The sequence below is a fragment of the Scyliorhinus torazame genome, chromosome 4 (genome assembly GCF_047496885.1).
Source record: "Scyliorhinus torazame isolate Kashiwa2021f chromosome 4, sScyTor2.1, whole genome shotgun sequence".
Classification (NCBI taxonomy): Eukaryota; Metazoa; Chordata; class Chondrichthyes; order Carcharhiniformes; family Scyliorhinidae; genus Scyliorhinus; species Scyliorhinus torazame.
This window is the reverse complement of record NC_092710.1, coordinates 114,511,056-114,534,252: the sequence shown is the minus strand read 5'-3', so window position 1 is coordinate 114,534,252 and position 23,197 is coordinate 114,511,056. Positions and strand designations below refer to the sequence as shown.

The following is a 23,197-nucleotide window of genomic DNA, read 5'->3' as shown; positions in this document are numbered from 1 at the left end:
GGGGATATGCTGGGGCTTGAAGTTACAGATTGTGGTTGAGTACAATTCTGCTGCTGATGATGGTCCACAGTGCCTCATGGATACCCAGTCTTGAGTTGCTAGATCTGTTCGAAGTCAATCCCATTTAGCATGGTGTGTGGTGCCACACAACACGATGGAGGGTTTCCTCAATGTGAAGATGGAACTTTGTCTCCACGAAGACTGTGCGGTGGTGACCCCTACTGATTCCCGTACCAGCCTCCCCGAACAGGCACCGGAATGTGGCGATTAGGGGCTTTTCACAGTAACTTAATTGAAGCCTACTCGTGACAATAAGCGATTTTCATTTCATTTCATACTCTCATGGACACATGCATCTGCGGCAGGCGAGTTGGTGAGGATGAGGTCAAGTATGTATTTCCTTCTTGTTGGTCCCTCACCACCACCAGCTATGTCATTTAGGACCCACCAGCTCAGTCTGTAGTGGTACTACTGAGCCACTCTTGGTGATGGACATTGAAGGCTCCCACCCAGAGTACATTCTGCACCTCGATACCGATTCCATTTGTAGCGATTGACTAAAACTGAGTGACTTGCTAATCCGTTTTGGAGGGCATTTAGAGTCAACCACATTGCTGTGGGTCTGGAGTCACGTGTTGATCAGATCAGGTAAGAATGACCGATTTCTTTCCCTAAAGAGCATTGGTGAACCAGATGGGTTTTTTACGACAATTGTTTCATGGTTATCGTTAGACTTTTAATTCCAGATATTCTATCGCGTTTTTAAAATCCACTTATGCCAGAGCATTGCCTGGGTTTTTCTATTACTAGTAAAGCCACAATACCACTGTGCCACCGCCTCCCCATAAAGATGAGGAATGAGAAATTGTAGAGTGTAGGTGGGTTGCTGAGATTGAAGGCTGTTTTTTTTAATGTGATGACTTCTGTATGGTTTTGGAGATGGGCCTTCCTTGATGATTCCATTGGCTGATTTGATTGGCAGGTGCTTTCTACCATACAACTTCCTTGACAGAGAGATGTCATCAGGAAAGCAATTAAAGATCAAAAAATAACCATGTGATGAAGCACCTGTCTGAGAACATTAGTTCAATCAGGCCAGGTTTATTCTCAGACATTTTCTGTCTGATTTATCTAAACATCTAACCTACCACAAACTGGTTAGTGAGCCATTCTGTGTGCACCTTTTAACTCTGCATTTTCTATTTGTTGCTCAACAGACTCCCAGAAAACGGAGTGCGAGTTTCGCAGGGACAGTAGCCGGAGCATTTTAACACCAAGAGGGCACAGGCCTGATAGCTATTACATCCCTGAGTGTGATGTTCATGGGAACTTTGTGCCAGTCCAGTGCCTCTACAGCCAAGAAAGCTGTTGGTGTGTGGACACAAATGGGAATGAAGTTGCAGGAACCAGGACTGGCCGAGGAGTGCGACCCCCATGTAAGTATTAGTGCTTTTCGATCTAGGTACTCGTCATTAAAAATAATGCAAATTACCCATTAAAATAGAGTACAAGAGCAAGGAGGCTATTTTGACCTTGTGTAAGACAGTAGTTTGGACACAGATGAAATATTGACCACAATTCTGGGAATTCCAGTTAACCGGGGTATTTCTCAGCAGTAACAGCGCCGAGAAACACCCCGCTATCCAACAGCACTTTGCCCTTTTTCTTTGACCTCTGGGAGTTTCTCCCCGCCGAGGCCTCACTTAGAGGGATTTCGGCTCGCCAGCAGGAAAAGCAACTCGCAGATCGGGGGGCGGTTTTGTCCGGCAGTCTCGGATCCACCCCCACCCACTGCCCTTTCGGCCCCCCACGCTCTTTGACCTCCCCTCACTGCCTTATCCCTGGCAGTACCAACCTGGCACCTGAGACGCTGGCAGGGTGACAGGCTGCAGTGCTCAGATGCCCATGTGCCAGGTTGGCACTAATGGGGGTCAGGCCTGGGTGCTAGGGGAAGTGCCAAGGTGCCACCTGGCGGTCTCCAATGGCGTGGAAGACCCCCCCTACCCCTCTCGCTAGGTGCCTTTACACCTGGTCTATGTTTGTGTGGACCGGTACTAAATGGTGCCCTGGCAAGGTCGCCCAGGCACAGCCGGTGCGTCCTGGGCATCAGGTGAATCCGACATCCAGGTTTTTAAATGAGCAATTGTGCTCATTTAAATATTCAGATCGGGATCTTGCACAATGAGGGTGAGATCCAGATCGCGCCAGGTGGAGCCCGGCGGATAAACCAATTCGGCGCTCATGCGCGATTCACAGGTCAGTACCGGGCGCAACAGAGTCACTGAATCATGCCTACTGTGCCCAGTTCTGACTGTCACCCTTTAAGAAAGATATGAAGGCATTGGTGAGATGGAGAAATAGATTCATGAGAACAGTTCCCATGATTAACTACTTTCATTATGAAGATACAAAGATTGGAGGAGTTGGGATTGTCTTCCTTTGAGAAGAGAAGGCTGAGAGGAAATCTGATGGAGATATTCAAAGTCATGAGGGATCTGGTCAGAGCTGATAGGGTGAAACTGTTCCCACTCGTGTAAGGATTGAGAATGAGAGGGCGCAGATTTAAAGTACTTGGCAAAAGAAGCAAAAGCAACATGAGGGAAAGGTTTTTTTGTGCAGCACGTTTTTAAGATCGGGAATGCACTGCCTGACAATGTGGTGGAGGCAGAATTGAGAAATTAACAAGGGAATTGGGCAGTAAGCAAAAGGGAATTCAAGTGTTATCTGAAAAGGGAGAGTCTATCAGAGGAAGGCAGTGTAATGTCACAAAGTGAGTTGCTTATTTGGAGAAACGGTGCAGATACAATGAGCCGAATGGTCCCTTGTGTCGTAACAATTCTGTGAAAATAACTACTTTGAAACTGACGATATCTGTATTGGAGGTTTTAAATATCTGAGTGATATTGTTTACGTTATTTGCCTTACATCATTAACAACGGTTTAGCACGTTTAATGTGGTAAATTATCCCAAGGTGCTTCGCAGAGGTGGCGCTAAGACCAAAATGAGAGGTGAAGGGGATTAAGACACTAAAAGATTTGTTTCTTAGGGGTCGGTTTGCAGGATTGAAGGAGCTGGGAGCGAAGTATAGGCTGGAGCAGGGGGAAATGTTTAGATACATGCAGGTTCAAGATTTTGCCAGAAAGGAGAGACAGAGCTTCCCGGTGGAGCCGGCCTCCACATTGCTGGAGGAGGTGCTGACGACGGGGGGACTGGAGAAGGGGTGTCAGCGGTGTATGGGGCATTTTGGAAGAGGAGAAGGCACCACTGGAAGGGATCAAAGCAAAGTTGGAGGAAGAGTTGGGAGAGGGTACGGAGGAGGAGGTTCTAGTGTGAGGTGCTCCGGAGAGTGAACGCCTCCACCTCGTGCGCGAGGTTGGGGCTGATACAGCTGAAGGTGGTGTATAGAGCGCACACCTCACAAGGATGAGGATGAGCCGGCTCTTTGAGGGGGTAGAAGTTGTGTGTGAACATTGCGAGAGGTGCCCTGCAAATCACGTTCATATGTTCTGGTCCTGTAAAGCTGGAGGATTACTGGAAGGAGGTTTTTAGGGTAATCTCTAAAGTGGTGCACATGAAACTGGACCCAGGGCCTCAGGAGGCCATATTCAGGGTGTCGCACCAGCCTGGGCTGGAAACGGGTGCAGAGGCAGATGTTGTAGCCTTCGCCTCATTGATCGCCCGAAGGCGGATCCTATTGGGATGGAGAGCAACCTCTCCACCCTGTGCCCTGGTATGGCAGGGGTGACCTGTTGGAATTCTTGACTCTTGAAAAGGACAAATCTGAACTGAGGGGAAGGATGGAGGGGTTCTACAATTCATGGGCGTTATTCATTATGCACTTTCAAGAATTGGATAACATGGAACATTAGTGGGGTGGTGGGGAACTGTATGTGCTAATGGTGACTGGGATATTTCTGATTGCTCTTTGTTATTTGTTTATGTTAACAGGCAGGCAGTTGTTTGGGGGGCAGTGGGAGGATGGGATTGTTGTTGTTGACATGGGGATTGACATTATGTCCGTTACTGATTATTGTTTATTGTTGGTGGGTGCAAATGTGGGAGAAAATGTGAAAAAGGAGAAAAAAATATTTTTCAAAAAAAGACTGATGACCAAAGACTTGGCCAAAGATATTGAAGTGGGTCATAAACAAGGCGAGGAAAGCATAAAGAAGCTTGGCAAGGAAATTTCAGAGCTGGATTGTTGAATGCACAGCTATTAACGACTGGATGAAGGGAGTGGGGCATGCGTGAGATGCCAGAATGAAGTGGAACAGGAAGCAAAACCAACAAAATCATCCAGCTGGTCACCTCGGAGGCTTCACCAGATTGTGAAAGTGAAAGGTTGAGCATAGCTGTTTTCAGATCATTTGGGCTGATTCTGTGGGGGAAATGAAATAGCGTAAAATGTTTACTTCAACTTCCTGTTGACATTCTGTTTCCTTCTAGTGGTATTGCTTGAGAAAAGTATTAGTCAACTTGCGAGTTTGAATGCATAAACCTCAACCTGCTCATGGAGCAAGACTACTTCATGCAGCATCCGATATATTGGCCAGTAATACACTGCAGTTCTCTCTTCCGGCTCTTGCATGGAAACTATAACTGGATTTTCATAGCATCTCTGCAGAAATACTGCTAAAGCATTTGGCTGAGTTTGTGGCCTGCAAAGTCTTCTCTCTCTTCTTCCCCTCCATCCCCATCTCTTCTTGCCCCGCCATTTGCATTAAAGTACTCTTTAATAATCCATATCCCTATGGCTTAACTAATTAAGATGTGACTTTTTAATACTTTTAAAACATTTATTATAAATTTACAGTACCCGATTCATTTTTTTTTCCAATTAAGTGGCAATTTAGCATGGCCAATTCACCTACCCTGCACATCTTTGGGTTATGGGGGTGAGACCCACGCAAATACGGGGAGAATGTGCAAACTCCACACGGACAGTGACCTGGAGCTGGGATCGAATCTGGGTCCTCGGCAGCAGGGCTAACCACTGTGCCACCGTGCAGCCCTGAATTTTTAATACTTGTAAGGCAACAAGTTTCATAAATAAAATCATCACCTTGTTTACGTGTTTGGCAGCAAACCGATGACTATTCTTGGCCTTTTGAAAGCAGCTTTGAAAAGAAATTGAAACTAGTCTGATCTGACAAGCAGCCTCAAGAGAGGCCAGTTCAAAGATATTCCTGTAGATGTGGGCTGCTTTTTTGTCCTTTCAAAATGCTCTTCGCTACAATAATCTGCTTTCCTAAAGAAGGGGTTTCCAGATTCCGAGATCGGAATCCCGGCTGCATGGAGATTTGAAACCTTCCAGCACTTTGATGTCACAAACCTGCACTTAAACTGAAAATAACACCTGGTTAACACCAGTGTTTGGAATGGAGATGAGCTCATATCCTTCCGCTGTTTGTCCTCATTCCCTATTGTGCGGCAAGGAGCCAGGTGGTGGGCAGAGAGTGCAAAGGTCATGTTAGTCAAGATAGTGAAATATATGAACTGCTAAACTCCCAAATGTAATTGAATCTATTGAAGAATTGTTAGGGTAGAGTCTCAACACCAGGAGTAATGTAAAGATGTGTAAGAGAGCATCAACTGAGTTATTTCGATGGCTGTGAACTGAATTATATAGCCGCGTCACAGCCTTATAACAGTAGCCACACCATGGCCATTCTGAGAAATCCCTCGTTGCCTCAAAATTTTACTTCATCCAAAACTTTGCTAACAGGTCCTGTTTCTTCATCACCATTTGTGCTTCCAGACCTATATTGGATCCTAGTCTGGCATGCCTCCATTTTAACATTCCCTTCCTAACTCCAAGGCTTTGCCCTTCCCCAACACTGTAATGTCCTCCAGCCGTATAAGCCTGAGATAACTGTGCTACTTCAATTCTGGCCCCTCTCATTGTTTCAAATGCAATCGTCCCACCATGAGCACCCAGATCATACCTCTCTCCTGGGCCGGGATTCTCCCTTACCCGGCGGGGCGGGGAGTCCCTGCGGGATGGAGTGGCGGGAACCACTCCAGTGTCGAGCTGCCCCAAAGGTGCGGATTTCTCCGCACCTTTTAGGGGCCAAGCCCTCACCTTGAGGGGCTAGGCCCGCGCCGGAGTGGTTGGCGCGCCGCCGGCCGGTGGCAAAGGGACTCCGCCGGCTGGCGGAAGTCCATGCATGCGCGGGAGCGTCAGTGGCTGCTGACGTCATCTCCGCGCATGCGCAGGGGGGGGGCCATTTCCGCGCCTGCCATGGCGGACACTATGGCGGAGGGAAAAGAGTGCCCCCACGGCACAAGCCCACCCACTGATCGGTGGGCCCCGATCGTGAGCCAGGCCACCGTGGGGGCACCCCTCGGGGCCAGATCTCCCCCCCCCCCCCCCAAGGATCCCAGAGCCCGCCTGCGCCGCCAGTCCCGCCGGTAAGAGAGGTGGTTTAATTCCCGCCGGCGGGACTGGCATGACAGCAGCGAGAATTCGGGCCGGAGAATCGCGGGGTGGGGGGGGGGGCCGTCGACCGGCGCGGCGAGATTCCTGCCCGCGCCGGAGAATTCAGCGGCCGGCGGGGGCGGGATTCACGCCGAAACCCGGCGGGGAGTCGGAGAATCCCGCCCCTAATGTCTCCTTATGTGACTCAGTGTCATTTTTGGCTGATAATATTTTGTGAAGAACCTTGGGATATTTCACAATGTTAAAAGCGCTTTTCCCTTTTGCCTTACACCATGAAACCTTTTTTTGCCCTTTGAACTTTCCTGCCCCTCCATCCCACCCTATCACCCCCTCCCTGCTTTAACTTGCTCAAAACATGTTACATTTCTAATTTTTTCCAAGTCCTGATGAAATGTTATCTGCCTGAACTATTAGCTCAGTTTCATTTGACACAGATCTGCCAGACCTGTTGAATATTTCCAACAATTTCTGTTTCATTTTCAGATTTCCAGCTTTGTCTTCGGCTTTTGTGTTCCCACGCTTTAATTTGTGGTTCATTTAAATATATTTGCCTGGTGTAGCATTTGTGTAGTTTTGATTAAAGACCTGAGTGGAGATTTTACATTGCATTTGCAGCACAGAAACACGCACTTCTTCACCTAACACTTCCATCCATGAACCTTCTGTTCTTTTCTAGTTATCCCTAAAGGGAAGGTTTCCCCTTGCCCTCTTTGTTTCAATTTCCCCATGTGATAGTGAGTTCCACACTCTTTTTAAAAAAAAAAAAAAAAAAAATCTCTGGGTAAATAGGTTTTCCCAGTTGGATTTATTAATCTGCCTCTCATATTTATGACCCTTAATTCTGGCCTCGCACACAAGTAAAAGCATCTTGTTTATGTCGACCCTATCAAATTCCTTCATAATTTTAAAGATATTTATTAGGCCGCTTCTCGGCCTTCTTTCCTTTGGAGAAAAGAGCTCCAGCCCAATCAATCTTTTCCAATAGTTGTAACATCTCATCTCGGGTATCATCCTTGCAAACATTTTTTTTTCCCGCTTTCACTAAAACCTCAATATTCTTTTTATAATATGCAAACCAGAACTGTGAATCGTATTCTAAGTGTGTTCTCGCCAAGGTTCTATATAACTACAACGCAACTTCCTTGCTTTTCAATTCAATTAGAAAAATGTAGTCCCAGTTTGCATTTTTTTTAAATGGCCTTGTTAAACCTTTATTGCTACAATTAGTGATTTGTGTTTCTGCAGCCCAGACCCTTTTTCTCAACTGAGATAGAGCAGTGAAGACTGACTGAAGGAGTTAACTTGTGCACTGCACTGAAATATGCGTTTGTTTAAATGGTGTGATGCAGTGCTATCTAAACATGACCATCTGGTTTCCTTCCACTGTTCTGACAGGCCTTGAGACAGTCACTCCTACTCCTGCAGTTGGACCCACGACTAGACCAGATGTCATTCCACTGCCCCCAGGCACACACCTCCTCTATGCACAAAGTGGAAAAATAGATCATATCCCAGTGGAGGGTTCCAGCCTGAAGAAAAACAAAGCAAAGACTTTACTTCATGTTCCCGTAAGCAGTGCTCCAAAAATACAGTTTTTCAAGTCTGTTCAATAAATGCAGATCGTTTTCTGATTTATCTGTGCGGATTTTCAAGAGTTTTTCTTTAAATGTACCGGGGGTCCAACTTGCATGAAGGTACCATCGTGTGACTAATCTGTTATTAAAACATTCAATTACCAAGCTTGATAATAGATTATTAGACTATAATCTCGGCATCCCCACCAGTGTAGTCTGAGGGGAGTGTTAAAATGTCAGATGAGACGACTTTCAGGTGAGTTGTTAAGCTGAGGCTCTTTCTGCCCTATGGCATGACATAAGAAGAAGCAAGGAGATTTTACCTGGTGTCACAGCCAATACTTATTCTTCAGCCAAAAGTTTGTTGTTCTCTGTATAAACGGTCGCTTTGTAGCACAGAACTTGAATCTTGCTGAGAAGAGAGACATGTAGCCAAAGCTTTTCTCCCTTCAGGACAAAGGCATAAATGTCAAATTTCAAAAGATCACCATCCATACTACAGGGGAAAATGGGGTTCATTGGTTGGCAAATTGATTCTGGTCAAGAAAATAATGGGGAATTCTAGTCTCCCCAAGTTCCTGGGTAATTTTTTAAAAATCGTATGCAGGAATTTGTTCTCTGAGAACAAAGGAAATATGGTGAAGCCCTGAGCTGTTTGTGAATCACCTAGTTGCTTGGGGGAGCCTATAGTTCCTCATTGCTTATAAGATCCTAAGGGGACTTGACAGGGTGGATGCTGAGAGAATTGTTCCTCTTATGAAAGAGACTAGGGGACGCAGTTTAAAAATAAAGGGTCTCCCATTTGACGTAGAAGAATTTTTTTTCTCTGAGGGTTGTTAGTCTGTGGAATTCTCTTTTCTAGAGAGCAGTGAAGGCAGGGTCATTGATTAAGGCTGAGTTAGATAGATTCTTGACTAACCAGGAAGTTGAAGGGTATCGGAGTTAGACAGGAAAGTAGAGGCCGCGATCAAATCCGCCATGATCTTATTAAATGGTGGAATGGTGGAACAGGCTCATGGAAATCATGCTCAAGGCGTATGTTAAACTGAACCCGATTGATCTGAGTCTTGATGTGGATCAATGTCTTTTTTTTTAAATCACCTTCTGGAGCATGGCAGGAACTTATAGATGCCATTTTTATTGGAATATCTTGCTAATAATAGTTTGACTGCATTACTATCTGAGAATGGAATTCTGGTGCCCCAAGGGTGTAATTTGCATTGTATCCAGAGAGTTTAACAGCCTCCACCTCCCTGAACACATTTTAGTGCTGTCCACTAACGAACCAAGAATGGGAAGACAGCTGGTCTTGGCAAGACTCTGCAGTGTGCTCCGAGGTGCTGAGTTTAAATCTAATCTCGCACTGTCTCTTCTCTCACCCCCCCATGCCCACCCCCACCTTCGTTCGCTGAACATCCTGAGGTCAGCTGCTGTTTAATATCGCTCTTTCTCTATACTCTCCCCACTCTTTCCTCCACCCCCCCCCCCCCCCAACCCCATCCCACTGCCCTGCTATGAAAATCACAAAGGCGCAGGGTATTAGACCATCCATGTTCCTTTCTGAACATTTTGTACTTGTGGGTATCGACAGAAACCAATGAGAACAAGTTTTTTTTTTTTTTTTGTCCCTAGTTTCTTTATTGAAAGGAAGAAATGAAGAGAGGCAATGTAAATTAAATGATGCAATTTTAAAGGGAGGAGTGCAGAGCAGAGTGACCAGGTATATGGACACAAATTCTTTGAAGGTAGCAGGGCAAGCTGATGAAGCAGTTTATACAAAAAAAGTATACAGCATTCTGGACTTTATAAATGGAGACCTATGAATCAGAAGTGAGCAAGTTATGATAAACCTTTTGTAATTCACTAGTTGGGCCTCAGCTCGAATAATATGCCCAATTTTCAAATGGATGGGTGAACAGGGCGTGGCGCGGGTTGGAATATTTTACAGCATGCAGCCACTTTATATAATCTTTATTGTCACAAGTAGGCTTACATTAACACTGCAATGAAGTTGCTGTGAAAATCATCCTAGTCACCACACTCCAGCGCTTGTTCGGGTGCACAGAGGGAGAATGTCCAATTCACCTAACAAGCACGTCTTTCTGGACTTGTGGGAGGAAATCGGAGCTCCCGGAGGAAACCCACGCAGACACTGGGAGAACGTGCAGACTCCACACAGACAGTGACCCAAGTGGGAATCGAATCTGGGACCCTGGCGCTGTGAAGCAACATTGCTACCCACAACATTGTGCCCTACAGTTATAAAGAATGAACCATAGAATGATTGCAGAAGGAGGCCTTTTTTCCCATTTGTGCCTGTGCCGTTTAAAAGCAATTACCACTCCCCTGCCTATTTCTTGTAGCCATGGAAATTATTTTCTCTTCCGTTAAGTATCCAGTTTCTTTTTAAAAGTCACAATTGAGTCTGCCACTACCGCACTCAGACAGTGCATTTTTGATTCCAGGAATCACGGTGTATAAAAACAGCAACGTTTTTCCTCATGTCACCTCCTCTGATTCTTTTGCCAATCACCTTGAGTCAGTGTCCTCCTATTCTCAACCTTTCCGTCACTGAGAACAGTTTCTCCCCAGCTACTCTGCCTAGACCCTTCATGGTTTTGAAATACCTTTATCAAATCTCCTCTTGGCTTTCTCTTTTCTAAAGAGAGCAGCTCGTGGTCCACAATCTATCCATGCAATAGAAGCCTGCAGCTATTCTCGTAAATTTTATGCACCACTTTCACCAATGTCTTCACATCCTCTTTAGTGTTTTGTCCTGAATTTGACTCCAGTAGATGTAGCTAAGCCGGTGTTTTATATGAATATTCACTATAACTATCTTGCTTTTGTACCCTATGTCTCCATTTATGCACCCAGGATCCTTTGTGCCTTTTTAAATGTTTTCTCAACTTGCCCGAACACACACAGCGATTTCTGTACATTTTTCACGCACCTCCATTCACTTTGTTACCTTTCCTTATTCTTCCTATTAAAAGATCACTTCACACTTAATTGCCTTAAATTTCATCTGCCATGTCCGTCCATTCCGCCAGCCTGTCTGCATCCGCTTAAAGTCTACCACTGTCCTCCCCGCAGTTCACAATATTTCCAAACTTAATGTCATTGGATTTTTCAAAATATTTTCGATAAATTGTGCTGACTGAAATCTCAAATTTGCTCCTGGCCGTTCACCCTTTTGGAGGAACGTTGGGTGGAAAATATTTATTTAGATACGCAAATGAAGGGTTGGCCATCCTTGGTTATTGTCTAGACATAGCATGCAAAGGGGTTTGCTAGACATAACTGCAACAAAAGGGAATGGCTAAAATGTTTGTGTTCTAACCACATTATTGCATTACAGGAATAGTGCTTTATTCAGTTGAGAAGTGACATAGTCGCATACCAAAGTGACAGCAATCCACTGTACATGTCACATTGCGAAATATATGTAGAACTCCGATCGTTTGGAGCGGTACAGTATCAATTCTGTAATTCTTTCTCCTTTCTTTAAGAGGAGCCTTTAGGAGGGGATTTCAGTAGTCTCGTTTGTCTTTGAAAAAATATTTTGGAGCAATTTGTAGGTGTTAAAAACTTCCCATCCAAGTGATTTCTGTTTCACATCTTTAATTCATTAACAAAACATATTGGGATAGGTATAGCGAGAAAGTTATTTCACATGGTTACTTAGTTGTTGCAAAAAATGTATTAACCAAATAGGAGTATGATGAAAGTAAAAATTTCAGATGTATTGTAAGTATTTGGTGAAGTAAGGGTTAAAAGCCTGGGTTTGTTGTGTGTTTGTCTGCTGCAGTCATGTTTTTGGAAGCATATCCTCAGCTGTGGCTCAATTGGCAGTACTCTTGCCTCAGGGTGACATGGTTGTGGGTGCAAGTCCCACTCTATTAACTGAATGTAAAAATATTTTTGGGAGCATCTTGGTTTGAAAGATAACAAAGGTTTTAGGAGCTGAATGTGCAATTAACCACCGTGGGGGTGCAGTCTTGTTTTGAGTGGGGGAGCTCCCTGAGAGTTGATTTCGTTTTCAGCTTGGTGGGATATTGCTGGGTGGCGCTACGGCATCAGGGCCTTTTGAGAAAGCATTTTTCAGTTTCAGTTCTGATTCTGGCTGAAGCTGAGACCAAGAAAGACAGTTTGTTGTCCCTGTAGATTAGTTAAAATAGATTAACTGTATTTAAAGCAATGCAGGTTTGTCTGAGGACAAGGGAGAGCTGAAATAAGCCAATTGAAACAGTTTTTGAAGACCTCTAGCCAGAGTTTCTGTAGGGGTTCGGACCAGAATCAGCTCTGTTCTATAAAGCAGTGTGAAGAAATTTATTTATCAAAGAACATCTCTGTAAAGCAAATATTCTTCTGTTCTATTGGTATTTAGGATGGATTGAGAGCTGAGATGGTCTATTTTCTTGTTGTTTAAGTGGGAATAAAGATAGCAATTATAAGGGTATTGTATTCACTGTGTTGAGTAGTATTCATTAAGGGAAATTAATTGTAAGCTATTTTCAGGTGTGAGTTAAAGATTTTAATACTGTGTTAGTAATAAAGTTTGTTTTAAAATACCACGTTCAGGCAGCACGGTGGTGCAGTGGGTAGCCCTGTTGCCTCACGGCAGAGGTCCCAGGTTCGATCCCGGCTCTGGGTCACTGTCCATGTGGAGTTTGCACATTCTCCCCGTGTTTTCGTGGGTTTCAGCCCCACAGCCCAAAGATGTACAGAGTAGATGGATTGGCCACGCTAAATTGCCCCTTAATTGGAAAAAATGAATTGGGTACTCTAAATTTTTTTTAAAAATACCATATTCCATTTCTTTGTGCATGTACGCCTGGAGGAAAGTATCCTTTCTTCACAGTCTTACAAAATTAAAATAAAATATTGGGGTTTCTGTCCAGTATCCTAGCCACTGTTGGGGTCTGGTCTGGGATCGTAATAGGAGGTATGCTTCAATAAACTTGTTGAAAAGTCAAACCTCCGTTCAGGTGTAGTCCAGTGTTAACCAGCAGCAGACATGCTATATCCAACCAATGACCCAGACTTTGTGGCTGTAATGATGGCAAACTTGTTGGTGTTTGTCATCATGACTCCTCTAAAACCTGATAGCGACTTCTGGAGTCTGCAGCAGTTATTCAACGCTACCCACAGGGTGCACTGTTGAAGTTCCCCTGAACTCCAATCAAGTAGAAATCACTGAACTGATGAAACCTGTGTAAGTTATTTGTAAAAAAAAAAAAAAAAAAGCCGTGGAGGTGTTGACTGTAATGTGACTGGGATGTTAAAAATGCATAAACTCTGACGAACAGCCTCACATTGTGTGGAAAACTAATTTTGTATTTGGAATGTCAAATGTCTTCATTATGATAAAAAGAAATCACATTTACATTTTTCATGTTTATGATATTTCTGCCTCTTAACATAATGGCATGTGCCCTAACCATTTATTTCACACTCTTTAAACTCAGTTACTTCCTGATTTGCTGTCTGTGACAATGCTTCACTGTAATTGGCTGTTTACCCTGCTTAATGACATCACTGTTGCTGAATGCCTGGAGGCCCCTTTAATTTGTGCCAGATTCAAACTGAGGTCAGGAAAGGGGAAACCTATGCCATAGAATTTACTGGTTTTAATCCGCTTTCTCTGAAGTCGGTGGGTGAGCACTTTTGCTTTGTCACTAACCTCAAAATCTGAGCCTTGTTATCTCTGCCAGCTTTGTTCAAAACAAAATATTTTGGATCTGAAGAGAGGTTCAACCAATGGTAATAACCAACAGTGACCCAGCAGTAGAACCTCTTCCTTCTGCAAATTTGCAAATCGCAGTAATGGCTATCGTTATTACATTTACACAAGTAATTCTGGATGTTTTATATGACATGAGTAACAATTTTAAAATTCTCACCCTTGTTTTTAAGCCCTTCCTTGACCGGCCCACCCTTATTTCGGCAACTTCCACCCCTCCGAGAACTCTGCATTCTTTCAATGCTGGTATCATGAGCATTCCTGATTTTCATTAATCCACCATTGTTGGCTCTGCCATCAACTGCCTCGGCCCTAAGCTCTGGAATATCCTCCCTAAACCTCTCTGCTTCTCTACCTCTCTCTTCCTTAATGCTTCAAACCCAGCTTTGAGTCACTTGTCCTAAACTCATTATTTTGCTTGGTGCCATAACCTTGTCTGAAACTACCTATGAAATGCCTTGGGACATTTTACATTATAGGTGCTGGGCAAAGTCAAGTTGTCATTGATTGATTGGAGCTGCACTGTGGTTTACATAGGTTGAAGCCCAGTCCACATGAGTAATAACAGGAGCAGGATGTTGCACTTGGCATGGATTGAACATTCACAGATGGAGTATTTTGGCAGGAAGCTTAATTTTTATTTATTCATAATATTGGATGCAAAGGAAGAAAATACTTGCATTTACGTAGCACATTTCACAGCTTCAGGAGCTTCCAAAGCACTTTATAGCCAATTAGTTACTTCCGAAGTGCAGTTACCATTGCAATGTAAGGAACACAGCTACAAATTTCCACCCAGCACGATCCTACAAACAACAATGTGATGTTAACCAGATAATCGAATAGAGACTTAAATATTGGCCAGGCACTCGGGATAACTCCCATGCTCGTCTTCATATTAGTAACTTGAGACCTTTTATATTCACCTGTAAGGGGCAGATGGTTTCATGTCTCATTTGAAACGTGGTACCTGTGGCACTGCACTACCTGCTCAGCACTGCGTGCGTCAGCCTAGAATTTTGTCGTCACGTCCTGTAGGGGGTCTTGAACCTATGACTATCTGAGTCGAGGATGAATGTTACCAGCTGAGCCACAACTGAAAAAAGACTGGCTTAGTACAGTGAAGGAATCCATCCATCCCGCCAGCAGCAACTCTTAAGTTCCAGTGCCTGAGCCAAATTTTTTTATTTAGCATGGGAAAGTTCACATCTGGATGTGAATCTAGAACAAAGTTTAACCTTGGAGCAAATCTGACCATGACATAGATGTTTTGTTAGTACCTGGAGGAAGCTACCACTGTCTATAAAAGCTCCATTGGAATGCAGAAATGCATGTTTGGCGCAAATAGTTGTGTCCAAACAGATCACATGCAGCTCTGGGACTAGCAGTCCATCCCCAACTTATTCCCGTGTTCCTCAATGGCTGATTTTTCCTATTTGAAAATCTTTGGCCTTGGATTTATAAGATCTGTTAGTAATCAACAACCTGAGAGATCCAATTTAATGGAACATGGGGTTAGCTCTATTTCATTCCCAAAGTTCCTTGAAGACACATCTATTGGAAACTATTGCTGTTAGAGAAAGATGATCATTTCAATAGTTCCTTGTCTGATATTGCTAAACTATTTCACGTGTGTTTTCTTTCACTTTCTTTCACCAAGGAATTTGTCTTGGTTTAACTTGGGTGTTTTTTTTCCCTATAGGATAAGGTGGTAATTGGTATTGCATACGACTGTGTGGATAAGATGGTGTACTGGACTGACATTGCTGGACACACAATCAGCCGAGCCAGCATTCAAGGAGGAGAGCCTACAACTATTATTGAAATAGGTTGGTATGAAACTGGGGGAACAGCAGGGAATAAATGCTTACCTGGGCCCTTTAAAACCAAGTCTGCTTCTCTCTCTCTTTTTCCCCCCCCCCCCCCCCCCGCCCAATTCTCCACAGAATTATTTTGTGTGCAATTAAATTGGTATTGTATGCCCATCTATGTCGTATTCATAGCTCAGTTGGTATCAGTCACGTCGCCGACAAAAGGTTGCGGATTCATTTGGCTCCAAAGACTTGAGCATATAATTAAAATCAACTCTCCCTTATACTGAATGAGTGCTGCATTGTCAAAGGTGCTGTCTTTCAGATGAGGCCATAAACGTGGGCCCTGTAGGTGTACAGAAACAATCCCATCCCAATATTTCAAAGACGAGTAGGGGAGACCTCTCCCTTGTCCTGGCCAACATTTATCCTGAACCAACTTCAATGATTTGGAACATTTTGCTATTATTTCATTGCTGTTTGTGAGAGCTTACTGCGCACTACCAAAATCACAATAGCAACTGTGCTTCAAAAAAGTTCTTCATTGGCGTAAAATGCTTTGGTGTTTTTGAGATCACAGAAGTCCTTTATAAATACCAGTTCATTATTTTCTTTTCCATTGTACCAAAACTTTTAACATCAATTGGATTGAATTAGAAGTTAATTATTGAAGAAACTTATGGACTGGAATTTTGTCAGTTGTTTGTGGGGGGGGGGGTGCCTGACTGGCCTGGCAGTTGGAGGAAATCCCCATCTCAGCCAATTGTGGGAGTCCAGTTGCAATTTTCAGCTGTCCAGTAACAAATTAGTTGCTGTTGGATCTCGCAGAACGAAGACCACTGCTGGGACTGCACGTGGCAGAAAAGGTGCTATGGGAGCAGGCTGCCCTCTGCCAATTAGTGGGATCTGGCATTGCCGGTATCATTCAGACAGGTTCTGGTAGGGGGCGGAGTTGGTGAGGGCACGGGAAGGTTGCATTAAGGATAACTATTGCCACCAGAGTGTCTGAACAGGAATTCACGCGCCATTGGCCTCTAGGTGTGGGGTCTTCTGCCATCTTTCCCACTGCAGGAACAATGCTGTGGAAGTTGATGGTAATAGACACTCTACCTCCTGCATCAGTCTGCCATTTTATGCCAACAAAAACCCCCAGCATCCCAGCCCATTCTTCAAGGGCTGGTAAAATCCAACCCGTGGTATCATTTAGCAGCCTCTGATGCAAAACATCAAATTTTGCTTCGTTTAATAAATCAAGTTAAGGAACTTACCTGAAACTGAGCGCAATTACATTTGGATTAGAATTGTGATTTTTCTTGCTTTTTGGTTTTGCATAGTTTAAGGAACCAAAAAGACTTGCAGTGCAGTTGGAGGCCATTTGGTTCACCGTGTCAGTGCTGGACATTTGCCAGAGCAAACTAAACTAATCCCATGGTCCTCTCTCACTGACTCCAAATTGTCATCTTCCTCGAAACTTTATCCAGTTTTCCGTCACATAACAAACATCTGCACAAAGAATATTTTATCCATCTCTTTCCATGCTCTTAATGAGTATTTTCAGTTGATGGTCCTCATCGCTGATACTGCAGCTGGAGGAATTAGACTTTATTCTATAATTTTAAGAATGACTGTTTAATCATCTTTCAGTCTTCTGAGCCACAGTACAATTGGTCCTGGTATCTCAAGTCTCTGAAACTCTCATTTCTAATCATTGGGGTATCTATTCCTTCCCTCTTTGCTGTTGTATTCTAAGCCCCTATTTGAGCTACAAGACCCTGGTGGCCAATGTCTTAATTCGCCTGAACTCACCCTTATGTTTTGGAACTCTAGGTGTGTCTGTTTATTCATATTTGTATTTTCCTTGTGTTTTCCCCCCTTAAATGCATTACCATAACATTCCAGTCTTAAATTGCATCTCCCACCTGTTTGCCCACTCTGTTGGGAACTATGTTAATTTAAATTCTAAATGCTCACCATGATAATGCCTGTAGCAGTTGTTATGGGCCAGGGTTTAGAGAACCCCAAAGTGCATCATGGAGTTCACCTGACCCACAACTTTTAATAGTTTGTGGTATGGGGAGAGCACGGCCCATTCTATAGGTGTGGTACAGCAGAAATGAAAAGTATTTTTTAAAGCAAAACCATGTTTATCTATGAACTCAAGTTAACCTTTAAAAAACATACAGTGAACATCTTAGCACCATTAATTCAAAATACAACCCCCAAAGAATACAACACTAAGTAATCCTTAATAACTTCCCAAACAACATCCAGAAGACAAAAGAAACATCTTTTAACAGAAGCACATTAGGTTTACATTCACTACTGAGAACATTTATAATTCTGAATTCACCAAATGATCAAGAGATAGTCTTTTCATGGCAGAGAGATCAACAGTACACCTGCTCCGTCTGGCTTCAGCTCCAAAACTGAAAACGAAACTAAAACACAGCCTGCAGCAAACAGCCTAAAACGAAAATAAAAAGCTGACAGACAACCCAGCTCCACCCATACTCTGACATCACTGATAAACACCCATTTATAAACACCCATTTCTTAAAGGTACTCTCACATGACACCTTCCCCCAAGAAAAAAAAATAAACCATCAACTTCAAGATGGTTTCATTTTTCACCTTTTCATTATCCTTTAAGAAATTCACACAGTAAACAACACACGCAAACAGGTATAATAATATAGTCCATTTTTTTTCATTCTTCTTCCTCCAACTGAAACTCCTTCACGATTGACAGTCTCTTTGAACAAGAAGGTCTCTGCACAATCCGTCTATTTCTCTACACCTCGGCATTTTTCTTTAAAGTCCGATACTTTAGTTCAATCTATCACCGAGTCCCTTGCAATTCTCCAACATATGAGCATTGGTTATCACAGCTTTCAGGCAGTCAAATGCCTGTTGAAACTCCGCTGTCCATTGAAATTTTTGATGTTTCTTCAAGTCCATCAGTGGAGCAATCACGCTACAAAACGTTTGCACAAATGTTCGATCAAATCCACTCATGCCAAGAAATCGCATTATTTCCCTTCGTCTTGAGGGTATCGGAAACTCCTCAATAACTGTTGGTTTCACATCCCGTGTGACCATTCTACCCTGTCCGATTGTATGGCCAAGGAAAGTGACTTGGGCTTTTCCAAATTCACTTTTGGCTAGGTTTATCACCAAATCCACCTCCTGAAGTCGATCGAATAACTCCATCAGATGTTTTAAATGTTTGTCCATGTCTGGCTGTAAATTACCAGATCGTCGATGTATACCGCACAATTGGGTAATCCTGAAACAACTTTGTTAGCTAAACGTTGAAATGTGGCTGGTGCGTTTTTCATGCCAAATGGCATAACTTTGAATTGGTATATACCATCTGGAGTCACAAAAGCTGAAATCTCCTTCGCCCTTTCGGATAAAGGTACCTGCCAGTAATCTTTAAGTAAATCCAATTTGGAAATAAAAGCTGATTGTTCCACTTTCTCAATGCAATCCTCCAAATGTGGGATAGGATAAGAGTCCGTTCTTGTAACTGCATTAACCTTTCTATGGTCCACACACAACCATCTGGTTTAGGTACCGTCACTATGGTCCATTGGCTGCAATTATGCCATTTTTAAGCATACTCTCAATCTCTTTGTTAGCCTGTGCCGTTTTTAAAGGGTTAAGTCTGTATGGATGTTGTTTGATCGGAACAGCCTTTCCCACATCTACATCATGTATAGCCATTTGAGTACTTCCCAATTTATCCACAAAATTGCCCATGTGATATCAATAACTCTTTCAGGTCAGTCCGTTTTTCCTCTGGAAGGTAACTCAACAATTTATCCCAATTTTTAAGAACATCCTCATTTTACAATTTAATTTGAGGTATGTCACATTCACAGTCATATGGATTTGGTTCGTCACTGAGTTAGAATCATTAAAACCTCCTTTTTCTCTCCTTCCCTTTCAAAGTACCTTTTAAGCATATTCACATGACACACTCGGTGAGTGTGTTTACCACACAATTCACCTCACTTAATTTCCTTTCAATCTGATAAGGTCCACAAAACCTTGCTTTTAAAGGTTCACCTACCACTGGTAACAACACTAAAACCTTATCTCCACAGGCAAAACTACGAACTTTGAATTTCTTGTCCGCGACCCGCTTCATCACACTTTGTGCACCGTTTAAATGCTGTCTCGCCAATTCACCTGCTCTATTTAATCGTTCTCTAAAATTTGACACGTAATCCAATAATGTAATTTCTGATTTCTCACTCACCAATTTTTCCTTAATCAATTTAAGTGGTCCGCTTACCTCCTGATCAAAAATAAGTTCAAAAGGACTGAATTTGGTTGACTCATTTGGTGCATCCCTAATTGCAAACAGTACGAATGGTATTCCTTTATCCCAATCCTCTGGATAATCTTGACAATAAGCCCTCAACATTGTCTTTAATGTCTGATGCCACCTTTCTAACCCTCCCTGCGATTCTGGATGGTATGCAGTTGATTTAAATTGTTTTATTCCTAAGCTATCCATAACTACTTTGAATAACCTTGAGGTAAAATTTGATCCGATTGTATTTCAGTGGGTAGTCCATATCTACAATAGAATTTAAGTAACTCCTCCACAATCTTTTTAGCTGTAATATTATGTACTGGAATGGCCTCTGGAAACCTAGTAGGCACATCCGTTATCGTCAAACGATATTGATTCCCACTTTTTGTTTTAGGAAGCGGTTCTATGTAATCAATTAGGACCCTTGTAAAAGGTTCCTCAAATGCTGGAATGGATATTAAGGACGCCGGTTTTATCACTGCTTGGGGTTTCCCTATCACTTGATATGTGTGACATGATTGACAAAATTTAACTACATCTTTATGTAGTCCAGGCCAATAAAAATGTTTCTGGAATTTAGCTTGAGTTTTCCTTATCCCCAAATGACCTCCCCCTGGTACCTCATGTGCAACTCTCAACACCTCCTTTCTATACCCTACCGGCAATACTACTTGATGAACTTCTGCCCACTTTTCAGCCGCCTACATATGTAAAGGTCTCCATTTTCTCATCAAGACATTACTTTTACGGTAATAACACTCTGGTATACACTCCGATTCCTCTTCCGTGTATACTTTCTGATACATCCGTTTTATTTCTACATCTTTCTGTTGTAGCTCCGCCAATTTTCCTGAACTAAAAATATCCACCTCACCCTCCACCTGTTCTTGTTCTTTTTCAACCATCTGATCAAAAATCGTTTCTGATAATTGCACTTCACCTTTATCTTCATTCTCTGATTTCTCCTCTTGTCTTAACCTGTGACTTTGCGACCTTGTTACTACACAGTCCGGAAAAATCCCAGGATATTCGTCCTTCAACACTTCAATTGTTTGATTTTCCACTGGCTTGGCATCACGCCCACCTGCGATCCAGCTATATCATTACCCAAGATAAACTGGACAAGATAGTTTCTCTATTACTCCTACTACCACTTCACCACTCTTCACTGGACTTTCCAACCTTACCTTATATAATGGAACACTACTCCTCTCACCCTGAATTCTACATATTACCACCTTTTCTGGCAACATTCTTCCCAAACTACATAACTCCTCATCTCCTACCATTAAAGATTGACTAGCTCCCTTATCTATTAAAATTGTGACTTCTTTACCTGCTCCTCCTGATACACATGAGTAAACTTTACCCACACAAGTAAATTCTTTAAAGAGCTCTGGCACCTTTCTTATCAATCACCTCTTGATCAGGCTTTACAATCTTTTGCACCTCCTTCGCTTCACTTGGGCTTTCCTTTACCACTTTCACAAACCCCACTGTCTTATCCTGTTTTACCACATCAGCCATCCCAGTGCTTTTCTTCAACCACCAACACTGTGATTTTACATGGCCTAGTTTATTATAGTGAAAACATTTGAAACTTTTCATGTCTCTTCCACCCTCCTGGATTTCTGTTTTAGTCTGAGGTACACTCTCCTTATTATCTCCCATTAGATCTCCTTTACCTCTACCACTTGAGTATTTCTCATGTCCCCAGTTTCTATTCCTTACAGGCTGAAACTGATGTCGGAAACCAAGCTTTGATTTATGAACTAATTCATAACCATCTGCCATTTCTGCTGCTAATCTTGCAGTTTTAACCCTCTGTTCTTCCACATGAGTTCTCTCTACATCAGGAATTGAATTTTTAAACTCCTCCAAAAACATAATTTCTCTGAGAGCTTCATACGTTTGGTTTATTTTCAAAGCCCTTATCCACCTATCAAAATTACTCTGAGCCTTTCAAACTCCATGTATGTTTGACCAAATTCCTTCCTTAAATTTCTAAACCTTTGTCTGTAAGCTTCAGGTACTAGTTCATATGCACCTAAGATGGATTTTTTCACCTCCTCATACGTCCCAGATACCTCCTCCGGTAGTGATGCAAACACGTCACTAGCCCTACCTATCAGCTTTGTTTGAATCAGTAATACCCACATGTCCTGTGGCCATTTTATTTGTTTCGCCACCTTCTCAAATGAAATGAAAAGGCTTCCATCTCCTTCTCGTCAAACCTTGGCAATGCTTGGACATATTTAAATAGATCCCCACCAAGCCATTCGACTTTGACGCTCTTTCTCACTATCCTCATCACTATCATCCAACTGTACGTTTCCCTTTACGCCTGCCAATTTTAACTGACTGTCATGTTTCATGGCCATTTTCTGAAGTTCAAACTCTCTCTCTCTTTATGTTTTTCCCTGATATGTATCTTCCTTTCTCTTTCTTTCTTTCTCTTTCTTTTTGTTCTGCTGGGGTTATTCTTTCTTTTCTCCTTTCTTCTCTCTCCTTTTCTTTTTCCTCTCTCTCTTTCTTTTTCCTCTCTTTTGTACTCAAGCTGCTTTAATTCTTTCTCATGGTCCATTTGTTTATTTTGTAACTGAATTTTTGCCATTTCCAATGAGTCAAACTATATCTCAGGCAACTTTAAATGCTTAGCTACCGCCATAATTACCTCATCTTTTCGCATTTTGTCAGGTAATGGTAACTGCAATATTTTTGCCAAATCTAACAGTCTGCTTTTAGTCTCTATCCGTAAGGTACTGCGTGTGACTGTCTCCACCCCCAAAAACTTCTGAGCCTCTGAAAGAGCCATTGTCCACAACACACTCCCTACTTAAACTGAAATGCCACACTTGAAAAGCAACCATAATATGCTCACCCCTCACTGTCTTTAAGTTCACTAAGCCAACCCAATAGATAGACTTTTATCCCGGACAAGCCCCCAATTTGTTATGGGCCAGGTTTTAGAGAACCCCAAAGTGTATCATGGAGTTCACCTGACCCACAACTTTTACTAGATTGTGGTATGGGGAGCACACGGCCCACTCTACAGGTGTGGTACAGCAGAAATGGAAAGATATTTTTTAAAGCAAAACCATGTTTATTCTATGAACTCCAGTTAACCTTTTTAAAACATACAGTGAACATCTTAGCAACCATTAATTCAAATACAACCCCCAAAGAATACAACACTAAGTAATCCTTAACTTCCCAAACAACATCCAGAAGACAAAAGAAACACCTTTTAACAGAAGCACATTAGGTTTACATTCACTACTGAGAACATTTATAATTCTGAA

General features: G+C 42.7%; 1 protein-coding gene across 1 annotated transcript in view; it reads left to right on the top strand.

Annotated features, from left to right (window-relative positions):
- The window catches only part of nid1a (nidogen 1a), a 171,624-nt gene that overhangs the window by 120,498 nt on the left and 27,929 nt on the right, over positions 1-23,197 (top strand). The window contains exons 13-15 of the mRNA XM_072498519.1: positions 1,218-1,436; positions 7,836-8,008; positions 15,463-15,589. Coding sequence (XP_072354620.1) covers positions 1,218-1,436; positions 7,836-8,008; positions 15,463-15,589 — 519 coding nt within the window. The remainder of the gene's footprint in view (positions 1-1,217; positions 1,437-7,835; positions 8,009-15,462; positions 15,590-23,197) is intronic.